The 21,398-nt window shown below is 35.4% G+C and overlaps 1 protein-coding gene across 5 annotated transcripts in view; it reads left to right on the top strand.

Moving 5' to 3' along the window:
* The window catches only part of LOC105477923 (G2/M-phase specific E3 ubiquitin protein ligase), a 57,338-nt gene that overhangs the window by 6,387 nt on the left and 29,553 nt on the right, over positions 1-21,398 (top strand). For 3 of the 5 annotated variants that reach the window (XM_011734789.3, XM_011734787.2, XM_011734791.2), the window contains 2 exons: positions 14,016-14,056; positions 19,632-19,729. In XM_011734789.3, coding sequence (XP_011733091.1) covers positions 14,020-14,056; positions 19,632-19,729 — 135 coding nt within the window. In that variant the 5' untranslated portion in view covers positions 14,016-14,019. Of the gene's footprint in view, positions 1-10,656; positions 10,774-14,015; positions 14,057-19,631; positions 19,730-21,398 lie in introns of all 5 variants that reach the window. The other 2 variants (XM_024791577.2, XM_011734793.2) reach the window with 2 other exon arrangements.

Below are 21,398 nucleotides of genomic sequence, written 5' to 3'. Positions count from 1 at the left end.
GCTTTGGTATCAGGGTATTGGTGGCTTCATAAAATGAGTTGGGAAGTGTCCTCATATCTTTTGGAGGGGTTTGAGAAAGAATGGGTGCCAATTTTTCTTTAAAGGTTTAGTAGGGTTTCAGCTACTCAGGAGACTGAGGCAGGAGAATTGCTTTAACCTGGGATGCGAAGGTTGCAGTGAGTCGAGATAGCGCCACTGCACTCCAGCCTGGGCGACAGAGTGAGACTCCATCTCGGGGGGGGATACAAAAAAAAATATTTAATAAGGTTCACCAGTGAACCCATCTGGGCTAGGACTTTTATTTGTTGGGAGATTTTTCATTAGTGATTCAATCCCTCGTTTGTAGATTTGTTGAAATTTTCTATTTCTTCTTGTCACTTTTGTTTATTTAACCTATTGTTTTAATTTGTTAACTAACTTCTTAGAGTACAATTGTTCATAATAGTCCCATTTAATTCTTTTTATTTCTATTAGGTCTGTAGCAGTGTCCCACTTTGATTTCTTCTGATTTAGTAATTTGAGTCTTCTTTTTTCTCTGGATCATCTAACCATTTTCAATTTTGTCGATCTTTTCAAGCAATTTTTATTTCATTGATTCTCAATTTAAAAATTTTTTATTACATTATTTGGACTCTAAATTATTTCCTTCTTTCTGCTAGCTTTGGGTTTAGTTTGGTCTTTTTCTAGTTTCTTTGGGCATAAAGTTGAGATACTGTTTTGGGGGCTTGATTTTATTTATCTCTAAGTATTTTCTAATTTCCCTTGTGATTTCTTTTTTGACCTTTTGTCTATTTAAAGTTGTGTTATTTAATCTGCATATGTTTCTCAATTTTCCAGTTTTCCTTTTCTTACTGATTTCTGGTTTCATTCTGTAGTCATTGGAGAAGATATTTGGTGTGATTTCAGTCTTGTAAAATGTATTATTTTGTGGTCTAACATATGATCTGTCCACGGATATTGTTCCACGTGCATTTGAGAAGAATGTTTCATTCTGTTGTTGTAGGGTGTATATGTCTGTTAAGTCTAAACTATTTCTCCTTTCATTTCTGTCAAATTTTGCCTCATATATTTTGGGGCTCTTATTAGGTGGGTTTGTGTTTATAATTGTCATGTCTTCTTGATGTCATGTCTTCTATAATTGTCATGTCTTGATGGATTGAGCTTTTTAGTCAGTCTTTATTGTCCTTTGAGTCCTTTAACAATCTTCAACTTAAAACCTATTTTGTCTGATATTAGTATAAACACCCAAGCTTACTTTTGATTACTGTTTGTACGAAGTATCTTATTCTGTCCTTTTACTTTCCATCTATTTGTGTTTTGTGATCTATAGCTTGACTCTAGTAGATAGTGTATGTATGGATTTTTAAAAAATTCATTCTGTCAGCCTTTGCCTTTTAATTGAAGAGTGTAATTCATTTACATTTAATTACTGTTAAGGAAGGATTTCTGCCATTTTAGTATTTGTTTTCTATATGTCATATCTTTTCTGTTCTTCATGTCTTTCATTACTGCCTTTTGTTTACTTGATTTGTGTAGTGTACCATTTTGATTCCCTTCTCATTACCTTTTCTGCACGTATTTTTTAGTTATATTCTTAGTGGCTATCTTGGGGATTACAATTAATATCTTAAGCTTATAACAACCTAGTTTGAATTGGTACCCACTTAGCTTTCATAGTATACAAAAATTACACTTCTGTTTATCTCATCCTTCTTCCTAAATGTTATTGTGTCAAATTACATTTTTATATTTTTTGCTCATTTTACATTTATACATAATGTGCCCAATAACATTGCTTTATATTTATTTTACGTGTTTTTCTTTTAAATCATATAGAAAAAAGAGAATTACCAAAAGTGCAGTAATACTACTGGCTTATATATTTGCTTCTGTAGTTACCTTTACTGGTGTTTTTATTTCCTCATATGACTTTGAGTTACTGTCTGGTGTCCCATTAGCATCTCTAGTAGATCTACTAAAAGATTCCCTTTCACCCTAGACCCCAGGTCTACCAGACCTGAGAAACAGCCATCCTTATCTGTCTCCTGGATGATTTTCCAAAGAATATAATGTAAACTTTTAAGAAACTTTTTATTGAGGTATAATATATGTGCCAAATAAATTTTAAGTACAAAATTTTGTTCATTGTAAAAAAAATTCAAACGATGCCAAAATTTATAAGAAATTAAAAGAAAAAGCCCCTACCCATTCTCTCTTCCCAGGGATAACCACCATTAACAGTTAGGGACCTAGAAACTTTATGGTCTTTCTTGATCTCAGAAACTTCTGATCTTTCTGAGTTCCTTTCACCCTTCCTTCTCGCCGTCAAATGACTTCTTCTACTTTGCGTGTAAGAACCCTAATAGGTAAGTATTATCATCTCCATTGGACACAAGGCAGAGCCAGGAGTTCAAACACAAAATGTATGATTCAAGTGTGGTGTTCTTTCTACCATGTTCCTCTGCGTGGGTCCTGTCTAGAATCTTAGAGTTTAATTGCTCTGTCACATAAGGTAGCAGATACATTGTCCTGTTAAGATATAACTAAGGCCTTATTTTTTTAGACGGGAGAAGACCTGGTCATGTGGCAGCTGTGACAGAATAGCGTTTATTGCCTGAACCGTAGTAAAAAAGATGCCACCTGCTTTAAGAAGGGTAGTTTGGATTGGGCTGGTTATTTAGAGCCTGACTTGGTCAGTGGAAGGGGCTAGGACTGGAATAAGAGCTGCCCACTGGGTCAGAGTTAGGACAAGCTGGTGAAGGGGGGAATTATATTACTGTCTGATTATCCAATCCAAGGAGTTTTATATAATCCAACCAAATGGCAGAATCAGCAAGAGCAACTTCCAGAAGAAATTCCTGACATTCCCCAGACATCCCAGGCTTTCACACGCTGTTGTGCCTTTGCACACACTCTACTTAGAATGCTTTTTCTGCGTTGTCTGCTCAGCATATTTATCTTTCACAATTACGTTATAATATCACCACCTCTATAAGACTACACCACATGTGGGTGAAATATTTGTTTACTTGCCTGCCTCCCATGTGAGTATGTGTACTGATCTTCACTATTGAAACATAGTTTTGCTGCAGATAGGATTCTTTGCTGACAGGTTTGGGTTTTTTTCCTGTCTTTCAGTACTTTAAATATGTCATCTCACTGTCTTCTGGAACTCTATGGTTTCTAATGAGAAATTGGCTCTTAATCTTATTGGGGATATTTTGTATGTGTTAATCACTTCTTTCTTGCTGCTTTCAAGATTCTTTGTCTTTATTTTTGTCAGTTGGACTATACTGTGTCTCAATGTGGAACTCCTAGAATTTGTCCTGATTAAAGATCTTGAGCTTCTTAAAAGAATGTATAGATTGAAGTCTTACATGTATAGATTTCAGTCTTACATGAAATTTGGGAAGGTTTTGGCTATTATTTCTTCAAACATTCTTTCTGTTCCACTTTCTGTGGTCCTTCTTGGACTCTCTATTAAGCATATATTGGTATGCTTGATAGTATCTCATAGTCTCTTGGGCTCTGTTTCTTTTTCCTTTTTTTCCTTCCTGCTCTTCAGACTGGATAATTTCAACTAACCTGTCTTCAAGTTCACTGATTCTTTCTCCTGCCTGCTCAAACGTACTGTTAAACCTCTGTAATGAATTTATTATTTCAGTTATTATACTTTACAGCTGCAGAATTTCTATTTCCTTATCATTTCTGCTGCTTTATTGACATTCTCTATTTGTTGAGACCTTGTTGAGTGTGAGTTTTTTGCCAGGTTTTTCTGTGTTTCTAGGGAGGTACAGACCTGCAGAGCCCCTTGCTCCACCATTTTTGTTGATGTGTTCTGTATTACTGAATTTGAAGAGTTTTTCAAAAAATATATTGTGGCTCTAACTAAGTCCTTTATCAGATTATGATTTGCAAATACTTTCTCAGTCTGAGGCTTGTCTTATTCTCTTAACAGTGTCTTTTGATGAGCAGACGATACTAACTTTAAGTGTAGTTTGTCTTTTTTTGTCTTGTGCTTTTGGTATTGTATCTAAGAAATCTTATGTAACATAAAGTCACAGAAATTTTCTCCTGTGTGTTTTTTCTAGAATTTTTATAGTTTACATTTTATAGGTTTACATTTTGTATTTAGAACTGTAATTCATTTTGAGTTCATTTTTTGTGAGACTTAAGTATTCTTGTGGGTGTTGTAGTGTTTTTTTTTTTCTATTTTAATTTGCATTTCCTTTATGACCAGTCATGTTCATATTTTCTTTTGCTTGTTGGCTATGTTTTGTTTTTTTTTGTTTTTTTTGTTTTTTTTTAAGTGTCTGGTCAGATCTTTTGTCCATTTTGTTCATTTTATTGTGATGTCTTCTGTTTGAGTTATAAGCATTCTTTATACATTATGGATATAAATCCTTTGTCAGGTTATATGTTTTGCCAGTGTTTATTCCCCATCTGTGTTTTGCCTTTTTCCTTGCTTAACTATGTCTTTTGATTAGAAAGTTGTTAATTTTGATGTTTAATTCATCAGTGTTTTCTGTGATTCAATTTCCTCAGAAATCTTTGCCAAACCCCAAGATCATGAAGAATCTTCCCTATGTTTTCTTTTAGAAGTTTTTTTTCTTGTGATCCAATTTGAATTAACTTTTAATATATGAGGTCAATGTTCTTCCCCCACCCTCTGCCCAAAACATTAAGTTATTTCAATACTATTTATTGAATAGACTACCATTTGAATACAGTGAATTACCTTGGTATCTTTGTTGAAAAGCAATTGTCTGGGTCTGTTTCTGGCCTTTCCCTTGTGTTCTATTGAGCTATATGTCTGTCTTGATTAATGTAGCTCTATAAGAAGTCATGAAATCACATAGTTGGAGACCACTGACTTTTTCTTTTTAAAAACGTTTTTGCTATTACAAGGCCTTCGCATTTTTATGTAGGTTTTAGAATCAGCATGCCAGTTTCTTTAAAAAAAAAAAAAAAAAAAAAAAAAAAAAAAAACCTGCTGGGGATTTTGGTTGGGATTGGTCTTTCATTTCTCTCAGCAATGTTTTGTAGCTTTTCAGAGTGTAGTCTTTTTGCACATCTTTTACTAAGTTTTTACCCATTACGAATAGAATTGTTCTCTAATTTTCTGATTAATTCTTGCTGCTATACAGATTTGCCTTGTTTCGTTAGAACTTGTTAAAGTCACTTATTCTTGTAAATGTGTTGGTAGGATTTTCTTTGTAGATGACCATATGTGAAAACAGTTTTACTTCATCCTTCACAGTTTTGTCTTCTTTTCCCTTGGAGTACACTGTTGAATCAGAGATTAAGGTGAACATTTGTAGATTCCCTTTGCTAGGTTGAAAAAATTTATTTTACCCACAGTTTGCTTTACAGTTTTGTTATGATTGGATATTGACATTTGACAGATGCCCTTTTGTATCTGTTGAGATTGCCTCGCAGTACAATGTGGAAATTAATGCACATTTGTAGATGCCCTTTATTAGGTTGAGAAAATTCCCGTCTGTTTCTGGTTTGTTTTACAGTTTTATCATGATTGGTTGTTGAATTTTGTCAGATGCTCTTTCTGCATCTATTGAGATGATAATACTTTTTTCCCCTTTATTTTATTAACATGGTGTATTACTTTAATTTTCAGATGATATCTAATCTTACATTTCTAAGATAAACCCAGTTAAGATATATTATCCTTTTTTTTTTTTAATTAAAAGAAAAACTACCGATGATTGACTAAATTTGCCAGGTACTCTCATGGCATTTATGTGTTGCTTCTAATTCTTACAATAACCTGTAATTAGCTTCTAGCTTGAAGGATGGTAAAATTGAGGCTGAGGTCTCAGGAAAAAATATATAGAACACGAAGGAAAGTCTAAACTTCATACCTTCAATGCCCCTAGTCCTCTTTCTACTATACCATGCTACTTTTTGTAATAATTTATAGTTTAAAAATATTGAAGATCATACTGTTGTTTTATGTACTTTTTTTTTTTGATGGAGGTCTCACTGTGTCGCTCAAGGTGAACTCAAATTTCTGAGCTCAAGCAATCCTGCTTCAGCCTCTCAAGTAGCTGGGACTACAGGTGCATACCACTGTGCCTGGCTTTTATGTACATTTTTGAGATATATGTATTTCCTAGAATGTGAATAATTGATTCATGAAAAAAAAATTCTAATAGCTTTTAACCTCTACCATTCAATGTCTTTCTTCTAATTTTATCTTTGCTGTTACTGTGAACCCAAGTTACTAACAAATCTTTAAGAGTATTTTTTTTGTCTCCAAATTTGTAGGAGCACCTAAAGTGTATTAACTATCTATCCCGAGGTAGCATGGGTGTATTAGTCACAGTTCTCCAGAGAAACAGAAACAATAGGATATACATTTGTGTGTGTGTGTGTGTGTGTGTGTGTGTGTGTGTGTGAAGAGGAGAGGGAAGGATTGATTAATTTATAAGGTACTGACTCACATGATTGTGTAGTGTGAACAGCCCCATTGTCTGCAAACTGGAGACCCAGGAAAGTCCTGCGGTGTAGTTTGAATGTCTAGAGCCAAAGAGCTGATGGTATAGGTGCCAGTTCCGATATGAAGGCCTGAAAACCAGGAACACCAAGGACAGAAGATTGATGTCCTACCTCAAGCAGTCAGACAGAGAGCAAATTTAACCTTTTTCTGCCTTCTGGTTTTATTCAGGCCCTCAGTGGACTAGCTAATGTCTACCCACACTGGGGATGGCCGTCTGCTTTACTTAATTCACCAGTTCAAATGCTGATCTTTTCCAGAAACACTCTCACAGACACATCCAGACGTAAGTTTAACCAGTTATCTGGGCATCCTGTGGCCTGGTAAAGATAACACATAAAATTAACCATCACACTGGGTTAGTCGTGATCTTGAATTTTTTGGGAATGTTTTATATTACTTTTAATTCAATTATTTTTAAACCTTTTTTATTTTGAAATAATTCTAAAGTTACAGGAAAGTTGCAAGAAAAGTACAAAGAACTACATATGTCCTTACCTAGATTAACCACTTTTTATTATTTTCCACATTCACTTTATCATTCTGCAGTGTTGTACATTTGCATGTACTTTCCCTTTTCTGAACCGTTGGAGAGTAGGTTGCATATGTCTGGTCCCCCTACGCCTTAATACTTCAGTATTTCCTAAGAACAGCGATAGTCTACTGAATAACCTAAGTATGGATACCAATTTCAGGAAACTTAGCATAAATAAAATACTTTCAACAATATATTGTTTTGGTCAATTGCCTCAATGACATCCTTTGGAGCAGTTTTATTCCCCAGTGCAGGATACAGACCAGGATCCTTCATGCATTTGTAGTAAATAAAATACAGTTCATTTTTGTTTTTAGGTTTGGGGGTACATGTGAAGGTTTGTTACATAGGTAAACAACATGTCACAGGGATTTGTTGCACATACTATTTCATCACCCAGGTTTTAATCCCAATAGCCAATAGTTATCTTTGCTGCTCCTCGCCCTCCTCCCACCCTCCTGCATCAGGTAGATGCCATGTCTCTTGTTTCCTTCTTTGTGTTCATGAGTTCTTAACATGTAGCTCCCACTTACAAGTGATAACATGCGATATTTGGTTTTTTGTTCCTGTGTTACTGTTCTAAGGATGATAGCCTCGGGCTCCATCCATGTTCCTGCAAAAGACATGATCTTATTCTTTTTTATGGCTGCGCAACATTTTATGGTGTATTTGTACCACATTTTCTTTATCTGTTCTGTCATTGATGAGCATTTAGGCTGATTCCATGTCTTTGCTATTGTGAATAGTGGTGCAGTAAACATTCGTGTGCATATATCTTTATGGTAGAATGATTTATAGTCCCCTGGCTATATACCCAGTAATGAGAGTGTTTTGTAAAATGGTAGTTCTGCTTTTAGCTCTTTGAGGAATTGCCATACTGCTTTCCACAGTGGTTGAACTACTTTACACTCCCACCAACAGCATACAAGTGTTTCCTTTTCTCCACAACCTTACCCGCATCTGTTATTTTTTGACTTTGTGATAGTAGCCATTCTGACTGGTGTGAGATGGTATCTCATTGTGGTTTTGATTTGCATTTCTCTAATGATTAGTGATGTTGAGCTTTTTTTCATATGCTTGTTGGCCACGTATATGTCTTCTTTTGAGAAGTATCTGCTTATATCCTTCGGCCACTTTTTAATGGGGTTGTTTTTCTCTTGTAAATTAAAGTTCCTTATAAATGCTTTTGATGAAATTCAACACCCTCAATAAACTAAGTATTGAAGGAACATGCCTCAAAATAATGAGAGCCATCTGTGACAGAGACCCACAGCCAACATTATACGGAATGGGCAAAAGCTAGAAGCATTCCTCTTGAAAACCAACACAAGACAAGGATACTCTCTCTCACCACTTCAACATAGTGTTGGGAGTCCTAGCCAGAGCAATCAGGCAAGAGAAAGAAATAAAGGGCATCCAAATAGGAAGAGAGGAAGTCAAACTATCTCCGCAGATGACATGATTCTGTATCTAGAAAACCCCTTAGTCTTGGCCCAAAAGCTTTTCCAGCTGATAAACAACTTCAGCAAAGTTGCAGGATGCAAAATCAGCATTCAAAAATCACTAGCATTCCTATACACCAAAAACAGCCAAACCTAGAGCCAAATCAGAAAGGCAATCCCGTTCACAGTGGCTGCAGAAAGAATGAAATACCTAGGAATACAGCTAACAAGGGAGGTGAAAGATCTCTACAGTGAGAATTACAAAGCACTGCTCAAAGAAATCAGAGAAAACACAAACAAATGGAAAAACATCCCATGTTCATGGATAGGAAGAATCAATACCATTAAAATGGCTATACTGCCCAGAACAATGTACAGATTCACTGCTATTCCTATCAAACTACCAATAACATTCTTCACAAAACTAGAAAAAGCTGTTTTAAAATTCATATGAAACCAAAAAAGAGCGCAAATAGCCAAGGCAATCCTAAGCAAAAAGAACAAAGCTGGAGGCATCACATTACCCATCTTCAAACTATACTACAAGGCTACAGTAACCAAAACAGCATAGTACTGGTACAGAAACAGACACATCAACCAGTGGAACACAATAGAGAGCCCAGAAATGAGGCCGCACATCTGCGACCATCTGATCTTTGACAAAACTGACAATAAACAAGCAATAGGGAAAAGACTCCCTGTTTATTAAATGGTGCTGGGATAACTGGCTAGCCATATGCAGAAGATTGAAGCTGGACCCCTTCCTAACACGATGCACAAAAACCAACTCAAGATGGATTAAAGACTTAAATGTAAAACCCAAAACTATAAAAACCCTGGAAGACAACCTAGGCAGTATCATCCTGGACATAGGAATGGGCAAAGATTTCATGACAAGGACTCCAAAACCAATCATAACAAACGCAAAAGTTGACAAGTGGGATCTAGTTAAACTTAAGAGTTTCTGCACAGCAAAAGAAACTACCAACGGAGTAAACAGACAACTTACAGAATAGGAGAAAATGTTTGCAAACTATGCATCTGACAAGCATCATGTTTTATTATGCAGTGCTGAATCAGAAAAATTAATTCTTTGCTATGTATAGGACATCCAAAGACAACATTTCTGAGTTGTAAAGAGAAAGAATTTAGAGTACATCAAATAATGCAATGCACAGACTAAGTTGAACCTTTCTGATTAGTGATTTAAATCAAGTCATTTCTATAGCAAGAATGTTCATTTCTTAAAAATGCTAGATTAAAAAAATCAATCTATTTCTCTTTCAAGTGCCTGATTCCAGCATGTTTTCTGTATATTCAATGTCACCTTTTTCAGTAAGATTAGGCACTTTAGAAAATGTTGGATGGGGCCAGGCACGGTGGCTCACGCCTGTAATCCCAGCACTTTGGGAGGCTGAGGCAGGCAGATCATGAGGTCAAGAGATTGAGACCATCCTGGCCAACATGATGAAACCCTGTCTCTACTAAAAATACAAAAATTAGCTGGGTGTGGTGGGGCACGCCTGTAGTCCCAGCTACTTGGGAGGCTAAGGCAGAACAATCACTTGAACCCAGGAGGTGGAGGTTGCAGTAAGCCAAGATTGTGTCACTGCACTCCAGCCTGGCAACAGAACGAGACTTTGTCTCAAAAAAAAAAAAAAAAAAAGGAAACAAAATGTTGGGTGGTTAGGATCTGTTTATTTATTCAAATGTTAGCCGTTTGAATAAATTCTGGCTGGAATGAGAAGGAATTTGACTTACTTTTTTGTATTAGTTATCTGTTGTCATGTAACAAATAACTCCAGATAACTCCAGAACTTGCTGGTTTTAAATAATAAACATTTAATTACTGATAGTTTCTTTTGATCGGGAATTTGGGAGTTGCTTTGCTGTGTGGTTCTGGCTTAGGGTCTTGTATGAAGTTGCTCTCAGGCTGTTAGCCAAACTGCAGTCGTATGAAGGCTTGATTGAGGCTAGAGGATTCACTTCTAACATGGTTTATTCACATGACAGAAGGTAGAATGCCTCCATTCCTTACCAACTGGATGTCTCCATGGTGTATGCCATTTTTATGACACGGCAGCTGTCTTCCTCCATAGCATATGATCCATGATAGTGAGGAGGAAGTCACAATGCCTTTTATGACATTGTCATTTCTGCCACAGTCTTTTTGGTTGAAGCAAGTTAGCAAGCACTAAGCACATCTACAATCAAGGAGAGGGGCAGGCCCTACCTTTTGAAGGAAGAAGTATGAAAGTGTATCACTGGCTGATCAAGTAGAGGTAAGCAGTGGAGGACACTCAGAATACTTTTTGACAGAAGGTATTAATTAAATTGTTGATTTTCCAGGGAAGGGAATGGTTTTATTTTGTTTCTAAAGCCCAATCTGTTATTAAGACTTGGACTGTTATTAAAATATACACTTAGATACCATTTTTTAAAAATTCTACTTGGGAAGTCTTAAAATTCATATTCCTGAAGAAAAACATCTAAAACAAATTATAAAATTCAACTCTAAAATACGTAAATAGTATTTTTTGCTAAGGTTTTGTTTTGGAGACTTGTTTGAAATAAAGTGATCCTCATTCATAGTTAGAAACAAAAGTTATATTGCACATACTAGGGATTAGGAAGAAGGCTAATGTGAACTGATCAAAAGTATGAATTATGGATTGCCTTTAGAATATTCAACTTTTAGGTAACTTGATATTGTTATAATTTCAAGCTTAGAGAAAAGTTGTAAGAATAGCATAAGGAACTCCTATATATCCTTTATCTAGATTCATTAATTGTTCATTTTGTGCCATTTGTGTTATTCTTTGTCTCATCCTAGCCCAGTCAGCCTAACACCACCAGGGATAAACCAGTAGTCTGATAAAATTAAATTTATTGACCCACTCCAGTGAGAGAGAGTGCAAAGGAGAGGAACCACAGGGCTTCTTACCAAACGGAGTTACAGTAGATTTCGTACAGGATTTTGGAGAAGGATAGCATTTAGGTAAAATTTAAATGCCCTACATTTTGTGGTGTCTAGGTTGAATGACAGTGTAGATGTAAATCTGTGTTGTCGAATGACTAAAACATCCTTTATAAATTAAACTTTTTATGTTTACTCTAAGTGAAGTACTAGTGTGTGTTTATGGAATTTTCTGCAATAAATTCATGTGTATGGATTGATTTATGATACGTTGAATTCATCACCAAAGGTTGAATTGTAGAGAAGTCCTTTAAGAGGAGGCATTTTATCTTCCTATTATATTATCAATTTTAAGATGGATTCACCCCTTCTACACACACACTTCTTTCCATATGGGTATTCAGTTTTTCTAGTACCATTTGTTTAAAAGATTTTATCTTCCCTCGTTGAATTGCTTTGGTGTCTTTGTTGAAAATGACTGGAAAAATATGGATCTGTTTCTGAGTTTTATTGAGAACTGGTCTTAGATGTATCAGCATGTTTAAAATGATGTTCTATAGCTTGTGATCCTCAATCAATTTGTTCACTTAAGGCAGTTCTGCAGTTATTGTTTGAAAATGTATAAACATCAAAAGCGCCATCTTATACCTGTAGAGAATTACTAGTGCCTCTAAAAGAAAGAAGAGAAAGAAAAAAAAAATCCAAGAGACAATAAAGGAGTGCTCCTTTAACCCTACATTAATAGTTGTGGAGTGGAGCTAGGAAAAATAGTAGTCTAGACCTACTTAACTCCAAAGCCCCCTTAAAACTGGGCTCTTAGTTGTTTTATACATTCTTTTAAGAATACCAATCTTGATGGCATAGACTATGATTTTGTAAGGAATAAAAAAATATTGAAGGCTTAGAGTCAAAGCCATTTAAGAAATTTGGACTATGACTTTAGGAAAACATGGAAATGCATATGAGCGAATCTATGTTTAAATCCGAAACACTTTTTACAGTCAGTATGAAATATAAATTCTGATTGTAAGGAAGCATTGTATCAGTTTAATTTGGTTAATCAGTCTTCATAAAATAATCTGTGTCCTACATTTTGTGGTGTCTTAGATTTCATGAAATCTGATAACAATTTTTATTTGTCGTTTTCACTCTTTGATATATAATATTCTGTATTATTTTTTGTGCTCTTTCATTATTTTCATGTGAAGTGCCATGGTGTAATCTGCAGTCACTCAGCTATGGATTAGTGTATTCCCACCAACTAACTCCTTGACCTTGGACAGGTGTTTAACCTTTCTGAGAACTGGTTTTTGCAACTATAAATGAGGTTATATTTACCTAGTGGCATTAAGATGTTTATTCTTTTCCACTTAAATACCAAGAGATTGCACATACATTATACTTAAATTTCATTAACATTTCTAGTAGGCTAGAAATGTTCATATACCCTTGGTAAAGTGAAACATTAATGTTATTAAGATGTCAGTCTCCCTTTCTTTGATCTTTTAGAAAAAAGTTATATTTCAGTAATGATTGTAAGTATTTTTATTTGTTTAACTAGTGGGGAGTGAAGAGATAGGGACAGACCAGTGTCTTTCAGTATGTAAATGGTTGAGCACCACTGTACTAGAAGAGGTAATGAGACAGTCAGGTGCCTGCAGTCCTATATAGAATCCTGGCAAATGCAACAGCCACAAATATGGTATAGACTAATCAAAGATTGTTTTTGTTTTTTGTTGTTGTTTTTGAGACGGAGTTTCACTCTTGTTGCCAAAGCTAGAGTGCAGTGATGTGATCTTGGCTCACTGCAACCTCCACCTCCCGAATTCAAGCAATTCTCCTGCCTCAGCCTCCCAAGTAGCTGGGATTACAGGCGCATGCCACTACGCCCTGCTAACTTTTTGTATTTTTAGTAGAAACGGGGTTTCGCCGTGTTAGCCAGGCTAGTCTCGAACTCCTGACCTCAGGTGATCCACCCGCCTCAGCCTCCCAAAGTGCTGGGACTACAGGTGTGAGCCACTGCACCCAGCCAAAGGATTGTTTTATAGGCTGCATAAATATGAATGGCATTGCTATTGATGATGGTTTTTTTCTTTTTTCCTAAATGATGAACAATTCTGGCTAAAGCTTTGAAGAAAACTTAAATAGAAATTTCCTTGATTGACATAGGAGTTGTAGTTCTGGAAATATAATTTGTTAATATGTAAAATGGGCTTAGGTTCTAGGTTAAGATAATTACAAATAGTTTTTTTTAACCTACTTGAATGTCCAGATGGAAATTTGAAAGTCTACACTATTGTTTGTTGTGTAGGATTTTTTGGTGCATTGCAAGATGTCCTATAATCCTGGCCTCTTTGCACTAAATACCAGTGGTCATCTTAATTGTTTTGACAACTAAAAAACATTCCCTTTAATTTTAAAAATGTTCCCCAACTCTTAACACCCCCGTTGAGAACTACTGGTCTTAGATGTATTAAAGGTAAGAAAAATTAAAGTACTAGAGTTTTATATGACTTATTTGTCATTATGCATTGACTGCATTTAATAAAAGTTGTTAATTTGAGACTTTTGCAATTAAGATGACTGTATTAATGTTATTTTTCCTAGTAAAATGAATGAAAATAAACCTGGTGACTCACAGAACCTTGGTAAGTAACTGTATTTAAAATAATTTTATTACAGTGAGTTTTAAATATGTTTCTGAAACATTAGGACTGAAGAGGAATGAATTCCCTGGCACATACTTAGTTCGTTTGTCCACGTACTAAAGTATAATACTGCATATATTTATTTCAACAAAAACCTATCAGAAGACAATTTATTTGCCAAGTTTTATTTCTAATGTATATATACAAGATATGATTCGTATCTCAATAAAACAATTATTTAAAGGAAAAAATGCAGATGAGAACAATTTAAACAGTGTAAAAGTTTAACATGAAAAGAAAAACTGGCCAGGTGCAGTGGCTCACGCCTGCAATTCCAGCACTTTAGGAGGCTGAAGCGGGCAAATCACTTGAGGTCAGGAGTTCAAGACCAGCCTGGCCAACATGACAAAACCTCATCTCCACTAAAAATACAAAAATTAGCCAGGAGGTGCATGCCTGTAATCCCACCTACTCGCTAGGCCGAGGCAAGAGAATCACTTGAACCCGGGGGGGGCAGAAGTTACAGTGAGCAGAGATCGCACCACTTCACTTCAGCCTAAGTGACAGAGGGAGACCCTGTCTCAAAAAAAAAAAAAAAGGAAAAGGAAAACTTACCTCTACGTGCTCATAACAATCTTCCCAAATAGATGCAGTCCATTTTGACCTTTGCTTTTAGTTGTTGTTTTCTTCATTTATTATAAACAGTATCTGTTTATATGATGAGGAATTTAAATGATTACACACTTCTGCCATGCTCGCTCACCCACTGTATTTTAGATCTTTTTAAATTCCCTCTAAAATTAAAATAATATTCTTACAACTCTATATCTTGACCATTACTTTTAGAGTATCTTTTGACACCACATTTTGTTGGAAAAGGAAATGTGTGCTCCTAAACCTCTTCTACTTTCTTTCCCTGCTTCTGCCTCCAGACTTCTGTCAGCTATGCTAATAGTTCTGAAACTTCGTACTTCATGGACTACCTCTATGCATTTGCCAAATGCAAATACACACCTACTATTGATACTTTTTCCTAAGATTGACTGTTTCTTTACATGAATGTATTTAAGGTAGAAACTACTTCATTATTGTAATAGAAACGAGTGTCATTTACTACACTAAATGGCAATCTTAATGATAAATATAATGAAATCAGGGCAATTTTACCAAATTTTAAACATTAAAAGCAGGAAGGTACAAATGAATATAAAAATAATCTACTTATAAAAATGCATTCCTGAAACCTAGTCTGTTCTGCATTCAGGGCCCTCCATACTGGGTAGAGGGAGACAGAGGGAGAAAGGAACAAATGGAAAACCACAGGTCCACAGCATACAGCAGATGCACCTCCGTCCAGGGTTCATGGCAAGAATTTTCCCTCTTCTATAGTTTCAGCCAGTTCACAAGGACTCCTGTTTTGTAGATTGAGCTAATTCTACATAGTCCTCTTTCTCTTGAGCTTTATGCACACTTGTAGGTAAAAGTGTAGGTATTGGGGATGGAGTTAAGGTAGAGCTTACTGGTGTAGGATGTCCAATATGAACAAATGGCAATTTACTGGCGTTAATGTGAACAGCTCCCTTGTATGGAAGGGAAGGAAGAGGAGCTGAAATATTTTAAAGGGTTAGGAGAGAGACTTTTGAGTTATGACTTATCCCTTTAAACTGGAGTGAGGGAGGGCAGAATAGTTAGGCTCTTTCACTATATTAAATATGAGCTCATCCTATTTCTTTCAGTTCTAGAATCTATTTGGTGAGCTGCCTATTAACAAATATAATAACTTTTAACATGTGACATCTATTCTTGATTACATGTATTAGTCAAGGTAAATAATACTAGTTTCCATAACTGGTAAACCCTGACATCTTACTGGTTTAAAGCAATAGAAGTTTATTACTTGGTCAGGTTACAGTCCAGTATGCATGGGTTAAGGAAGATGGAGCAGTTAGGGAGTTTCTGTGGCATGCAATCATTTAGAGATGCAAGCATCCTTCATCTTGTAGGGATCTACTTCTTAGGGATCCTGTCTTTTCTCTTCAGCTAGTGATTTTCAACTTGTTTCATTAGCATCTTAATAAAATTTTCTGTATAAGTAAACATATATCAGAAAAGATTAGTTATTTTAATTCTAACATTGAGTTCTGTCTATATGTCATATCCTGTTAATTATTTTAATATACACTGTCTTATTTAGTCCTCACTAAGGCATAGTTTTTGAGGTAGCTACTATTATCCTCATTTTTATGATGAGGAAATGGAGTCATAAAGCACTAGTGAAATAAGCTAGTTACAGAAAGACAGTGGAATATGAAAAAGTCAAACTCATAGAAACAGTATAGTGTGGTTACCAGTGGTTGGGAGGATTGGGAGATGTTGGTGAAGGGATACAAAATTTTATAATAGACTGGTCGAATAAGTTCAAGAGATCTATTATACAACATGGTGACTATAGTTTGTAACAATGTATTGTATACTTGAAAATTAGTAAGAGTAGATTTTAAGTATTCTCACCACAAATAAGTGGTAAATATGTGAAGTAATGCATATGATAATTAGCTCCATTTAGCTGTTCCACAATGTGTACATATATCAAAACATCGTGCTAAACATTGTGAGTATATACAGTTTTCTAAAAAAGCATTAGTTGAGTCTTAACTCAGATCTCTGACTCTACAAGTTGTATTTGTGTGTGTGTTGGGAGGGGTGGATAAAATAGACATAAAATTCACACTTTAACTATTTTGAGGTGTTCAATTTGGTGGCATTTAGTACATTTACAATGTTGTGAAACCATCACCACTATCTAGTTCTAAAACATTTTAATCACCCTCAAAGGAAACCCTGTACCTATTAAGTAGTCACCCCTCATTTTCCCTGTCATCAGCCCTGGTAACCACTAGTCTGCTTTTTGTATGTCCCTGTGGATTTACTTATGTTGGATAAAGTAATCCATAAGTAAATTGAGTAATACTGTGACCCTTTGTGCTTGACTTCTTTCACTTAGCATAATATTTCTAGGTTTATTCATGCTATAGCATGTATTACTACTTTCATCCTTTTTATTGCTGAATAATATTCCATCATATGGGCATACCATATTTTGTTTTTCCATTTATCCATCCTTTGATGGACATTTGGCTTATTTCTACTTAGCTATTGTGAACAGTGCTGCTATGAACATTAGTTTACAAGTATTTGTGTGAATATCTGTTTTCAGTTCTTTGATATATATATCCAGAAATAGAATTACTGTGTCATATGGTAACTCTTTGTTTAAATTTTGAAGAACTGCTGGACTATTTCCCAAGGCTCTACTCCATTTTATATTTCTACTAGCAGTGTGTGATGGTTTTGATTTTTCCAGTCCTTTGTCAATACTTGTTATTGTCAGACATTTTGATTATAGCTATCCTCGTGAGTGTGAAGTGGTATCTCGTTGTGGTTATTATTTACATTTCTCTGTTGACTGCTGACCAGTGATATTAAGGATCTTTTAATGTGTTTAATGGCTCTTTGTATATCTTCTTTGGAGAAATGTCTATTCAAAGCCTTTGCCTATTTTTAAATTGGATTGTTGGTGATTTTGTTGAGTTATAAGAGGTTTTTTTTTTTAATGCATTTTGGATACTAGATCCTTAGATATGTAGTTTTCAAATATTTTCTTGCATTGTGTAGAGTGTCTTTCACTCTCTTGATAGTGTCTTTTTTTTTTTTTTTTTTTTTTTTTGTGGGGGGGACAGAGTCTTGCTCTGTCGCCCAGGCTGGAGTGCAGTGGCACAATCTTGGCTCACCACTGCAACCTCCACCTCCCAGGTTCAAGAAGTTCTCCTGCCTCAGTCTCCCGAGTAGCTGGGATTACAGGCACATACCACCATGCCCAGCTAATTTTTGTATTTTTTTTTAGTAGAGACAGGGTTTCGCCATGTTAGCCAGGCTGGTCTCAAACTCCTGACCTTGTGATCTGCTGCCTGGGCCTCGCACAGTGCTAGGATTACAGGCATGAGCCACTGCACCCAGACGGTAGTGTCCTTTCAGTAACAAAAGTTTTAAATTTTCATGAAGTCCAATTATCATTTTTTTCTTTTGTTACCTGTGCTTTTAGTGTCATGTGAACTCTGAGAAACCATTGCCAAATCCAAAGTCACACAGATTTACCCTTATTCTTTCTGCTAAGAATTTTATTTTAGGTCCTTGACTGTTTTTGAATTAATTTGTATATATGGTGCGAGGTAGGGGTTCATCTATGTTCTTTTGCATGTAACTGGTTGTCCCAGCACTATTTGTTGAAGAGACTATTCTTTCACCATTGAATGGTCTTGGCACTCTTGTTGAAAATCATTTGACCATAGATGTATATATTTATTTCTGGACTCTTTTTCATTGATCTATATGTTTATCCTTATGTCACTACCACACTGTTTTGCTTACTGTAGTTTTGTTGTAAGTTTTTAATCTTCTCCCCTGTTTTTTGGTTAGTCTAAAGGTTTATTAATTTTGTTGATCTTTAAAAAGAACCAACTTTTTTTTACTCCCTCTATTGTTTTTCCATTCTCTATTTTGATTATATCTACTCTAATCTTTATTTTTTTGTTTCTTCTGCTAGCTTTGGATTTAGTTTCTTCTTTTTTCTAGTTCTTTAAATTGTAGGTCGGTTATTGATTTGGGATTTTCTTTTTTAACATAGGCTTGCATGAGCCTAAAAATCAGCCAGAGGTGACAGCTTAGGATTTCTTGGGTCATTTCTGAGCATGTGTACATCTCTGGGCATGCACGTGGACTTCTAGATTCTCCAGTATTATGCAGAAGGTTTTCCAAACTTTTATTCCCTCATGTACCCTCTTTTCTTCTTTCCTATGCCTTTCAGTCTGTCTGCTGCTTTCCCTGTCTGTTTTCCCTTGTCCTAGGCTACTACAGCTAGTATATTTGTTTCAAATGTTTTTTGACAAACAGCAGAGGCTCTAGCCCTGAGAATGTTCTGAAGCAGGTGAAAGAAAGGCAAGCATCTGAGCTCATCCCTCAGGGAGCCATCATACAAGTCAAAACAATCACTTTTTTTTAAGAACAAGGTCCATTTTACCCCCTCTTGGACCAGTAATCTGTACCAGGAACATGGGCCACCCCAAAACCACTGCCCAGCTGGGCAGTGGGGAATGGTAGGTGGGTAAGTTAAAATGTTCTCATCAAAATTAGTAGTTTGTTTCTTCATTAAGCATTCTCCTAATTTTTGTAAGTTTTTATTTAGATTGTAGAGCTTCTAAAAAGTTAATTCTAACAGTTTTTGGCAGTTTAATCAGAGTTTTGTAGTTCCCCAGTCTGTCATTTTCAGTGATGTTACTTCATAAATTGCCATTTTAACCGTACACTGGAATTTATCATTAAAGATTGGTGAAGAGCATAAAGTTACAGTAATGTTTCAGAAGTAGGTATTGGAAATTTTAAGTTACTGATGTCAATATTATATGATTTGCTCTCCCAGAAAGACTTTAACACAGAAATTGAGGGAAGCACCAGTTCCACAGGTTTTTTTTGAAAAATTTAAATATATTTTTATATCTATTTACTTTTTACCTGTTAGCTTGTGTTTTCTGTCGAAAAAACGATGACTGTCCTAATAAATATGGAGAAAAGAAAACTAAGGAGAAATGGAATCTCACTGTACATTACTACTGTTTGGTGAGTATAATTTATAATTAAATTTTAGAAATTTGGTATTCTAAAGAAGATAGTAAGATTCTGACACTGATTTCTGAGAATTGGATAAGTCATTTAACTTCTCCAGATCTCATTTTGTCTATCTCTAAAAATAGACTTTTTTTTATATTGAATTCTAAGATTCTGAAGTTACTTGGTACATATAAAGACCTATCATTATTACTTGTTTGTTTGTTTGTTTTTTTCTTTCTTTCTTTCTGTTTAAGGCCTAAGTGAAAAAAGGAGAAAAGGATTAGGTCTATAAAGTGGGTATTTATTTTACCACTTTCTTACTTCATTTGTTGCTAGTGATAAATCTGAGAAAAGACTTGTTTGAGGGTTCAGGGAGTAGAATAAAAGTATTTTATTTCACACAGAACCTGAAAAGAAACCTTTTGGCTAAAGGTAATAAATATTTTTGGAAAAGGAAACCAGTTACTTTATGCATCACTCAGAAGAAAGCAAATGAGTGTTTTCATACTCAGAGTTAGTCTCTCCCTTGTTTCCCCTCCCCTCCACCAATTTCTCACCTCACTGAATTCGTGCCTTAAGATATTAGTGACACGTTACTGCCTTAGCATGCCACATTACTACCTTACATTAGTACATACAGTGTTTCTTGATACTGTATCGTTATCTGCTGCTTAACAAATTACTCTGAAATTTTAGCAGATAAAACGTTTGTCATCTCACACAGTATCTGAGGGTCAGGAATTTGGCTGAGCTGGATAGTTCGGGCTCAGAGTCTCATGAGGTTATCTTTGAGATATCAGTCAGATTACAGCTGAAGACTTTACTAGGTTGCAGGATCCATTCACCTCTGATGGCTCTTTCATGTGGCTTTTGGCCTCAATATCTCCTGACTATTGTCAGGAAACCTCAGCTCCTTACCTCCTGGGCCTCTTGGTAAATAAGGCTACTCATGGCATGGCATCTGGCTTCCCCCAAAGCAAATGATGAGAGAGAGGGAGACAGTGAGAGAGAAATCATATGACCTAGTCATCACAACCGCTCACTAATGTCTCTTGCTTTATTCTATTGGAAACAAATCGTTAAGTCTAGTTGCCCACACTCAAGGGGAATTAAGCACCATTTCTTGAAGGAAGAACTATCAACAAATTGTGGACATATTTTCGAATCTACCACTATCCATGTTAAAATTATTTCAGTGCTTCTTTGAGAAACCACCTAAAGTATTCCTTGGTCCTCTAAGACTACAGTCTTGTGCTTCAGTACCTCATAGGTTAAATAGAGTAGTACACTGGCCTGGGAACTTACTTATAAGAGAACATGAAGTTGTCATTCCAAATACGTTTATAAGTTAGAGTCTATTACGTTTTGCAGTAAAAAGAAAATCTTTTCATTTTTGTATGTTTATTTTACTTTTTTTTCAATCAGGAAAGGAAGATTATATTATTTTACTTTTTATGCAGTAGAATTAGGAGAGCTGTTTTATCTGTCTGCAGGTTATGTTTTCATAACAAATTCTTAGTGTGTGTCACTTGTTATCACTTGTTTTTCTTTACGATATACTGGTTAAAATTCTAATCACAAATTTGCTCTACAAAGTGTTTTTGAATTATGTAATAATTTAAGTTGATCATATCAAAATTTCCCTTATGTTCTGTCTTATTAAGTGAGTGTAATACTT

The sequence above is a fragment of the Macaca nemestrina genome, chromosome 7 (assembly GCF_043159975.1).
Source record: "Macaca nemestrina isolate mMacNem1 chromosome 7, mMacNem.hap1, whole genome shotgun sequence".
NCBI lineage: Eukaryota > Metazoa > Chordata > Mammalia > Primates > Cercopithecidae > Macaca > Macaca nemestrina.
This window is presented reverse-complemented; position numbering and strand designations above follow the sequence as displayed.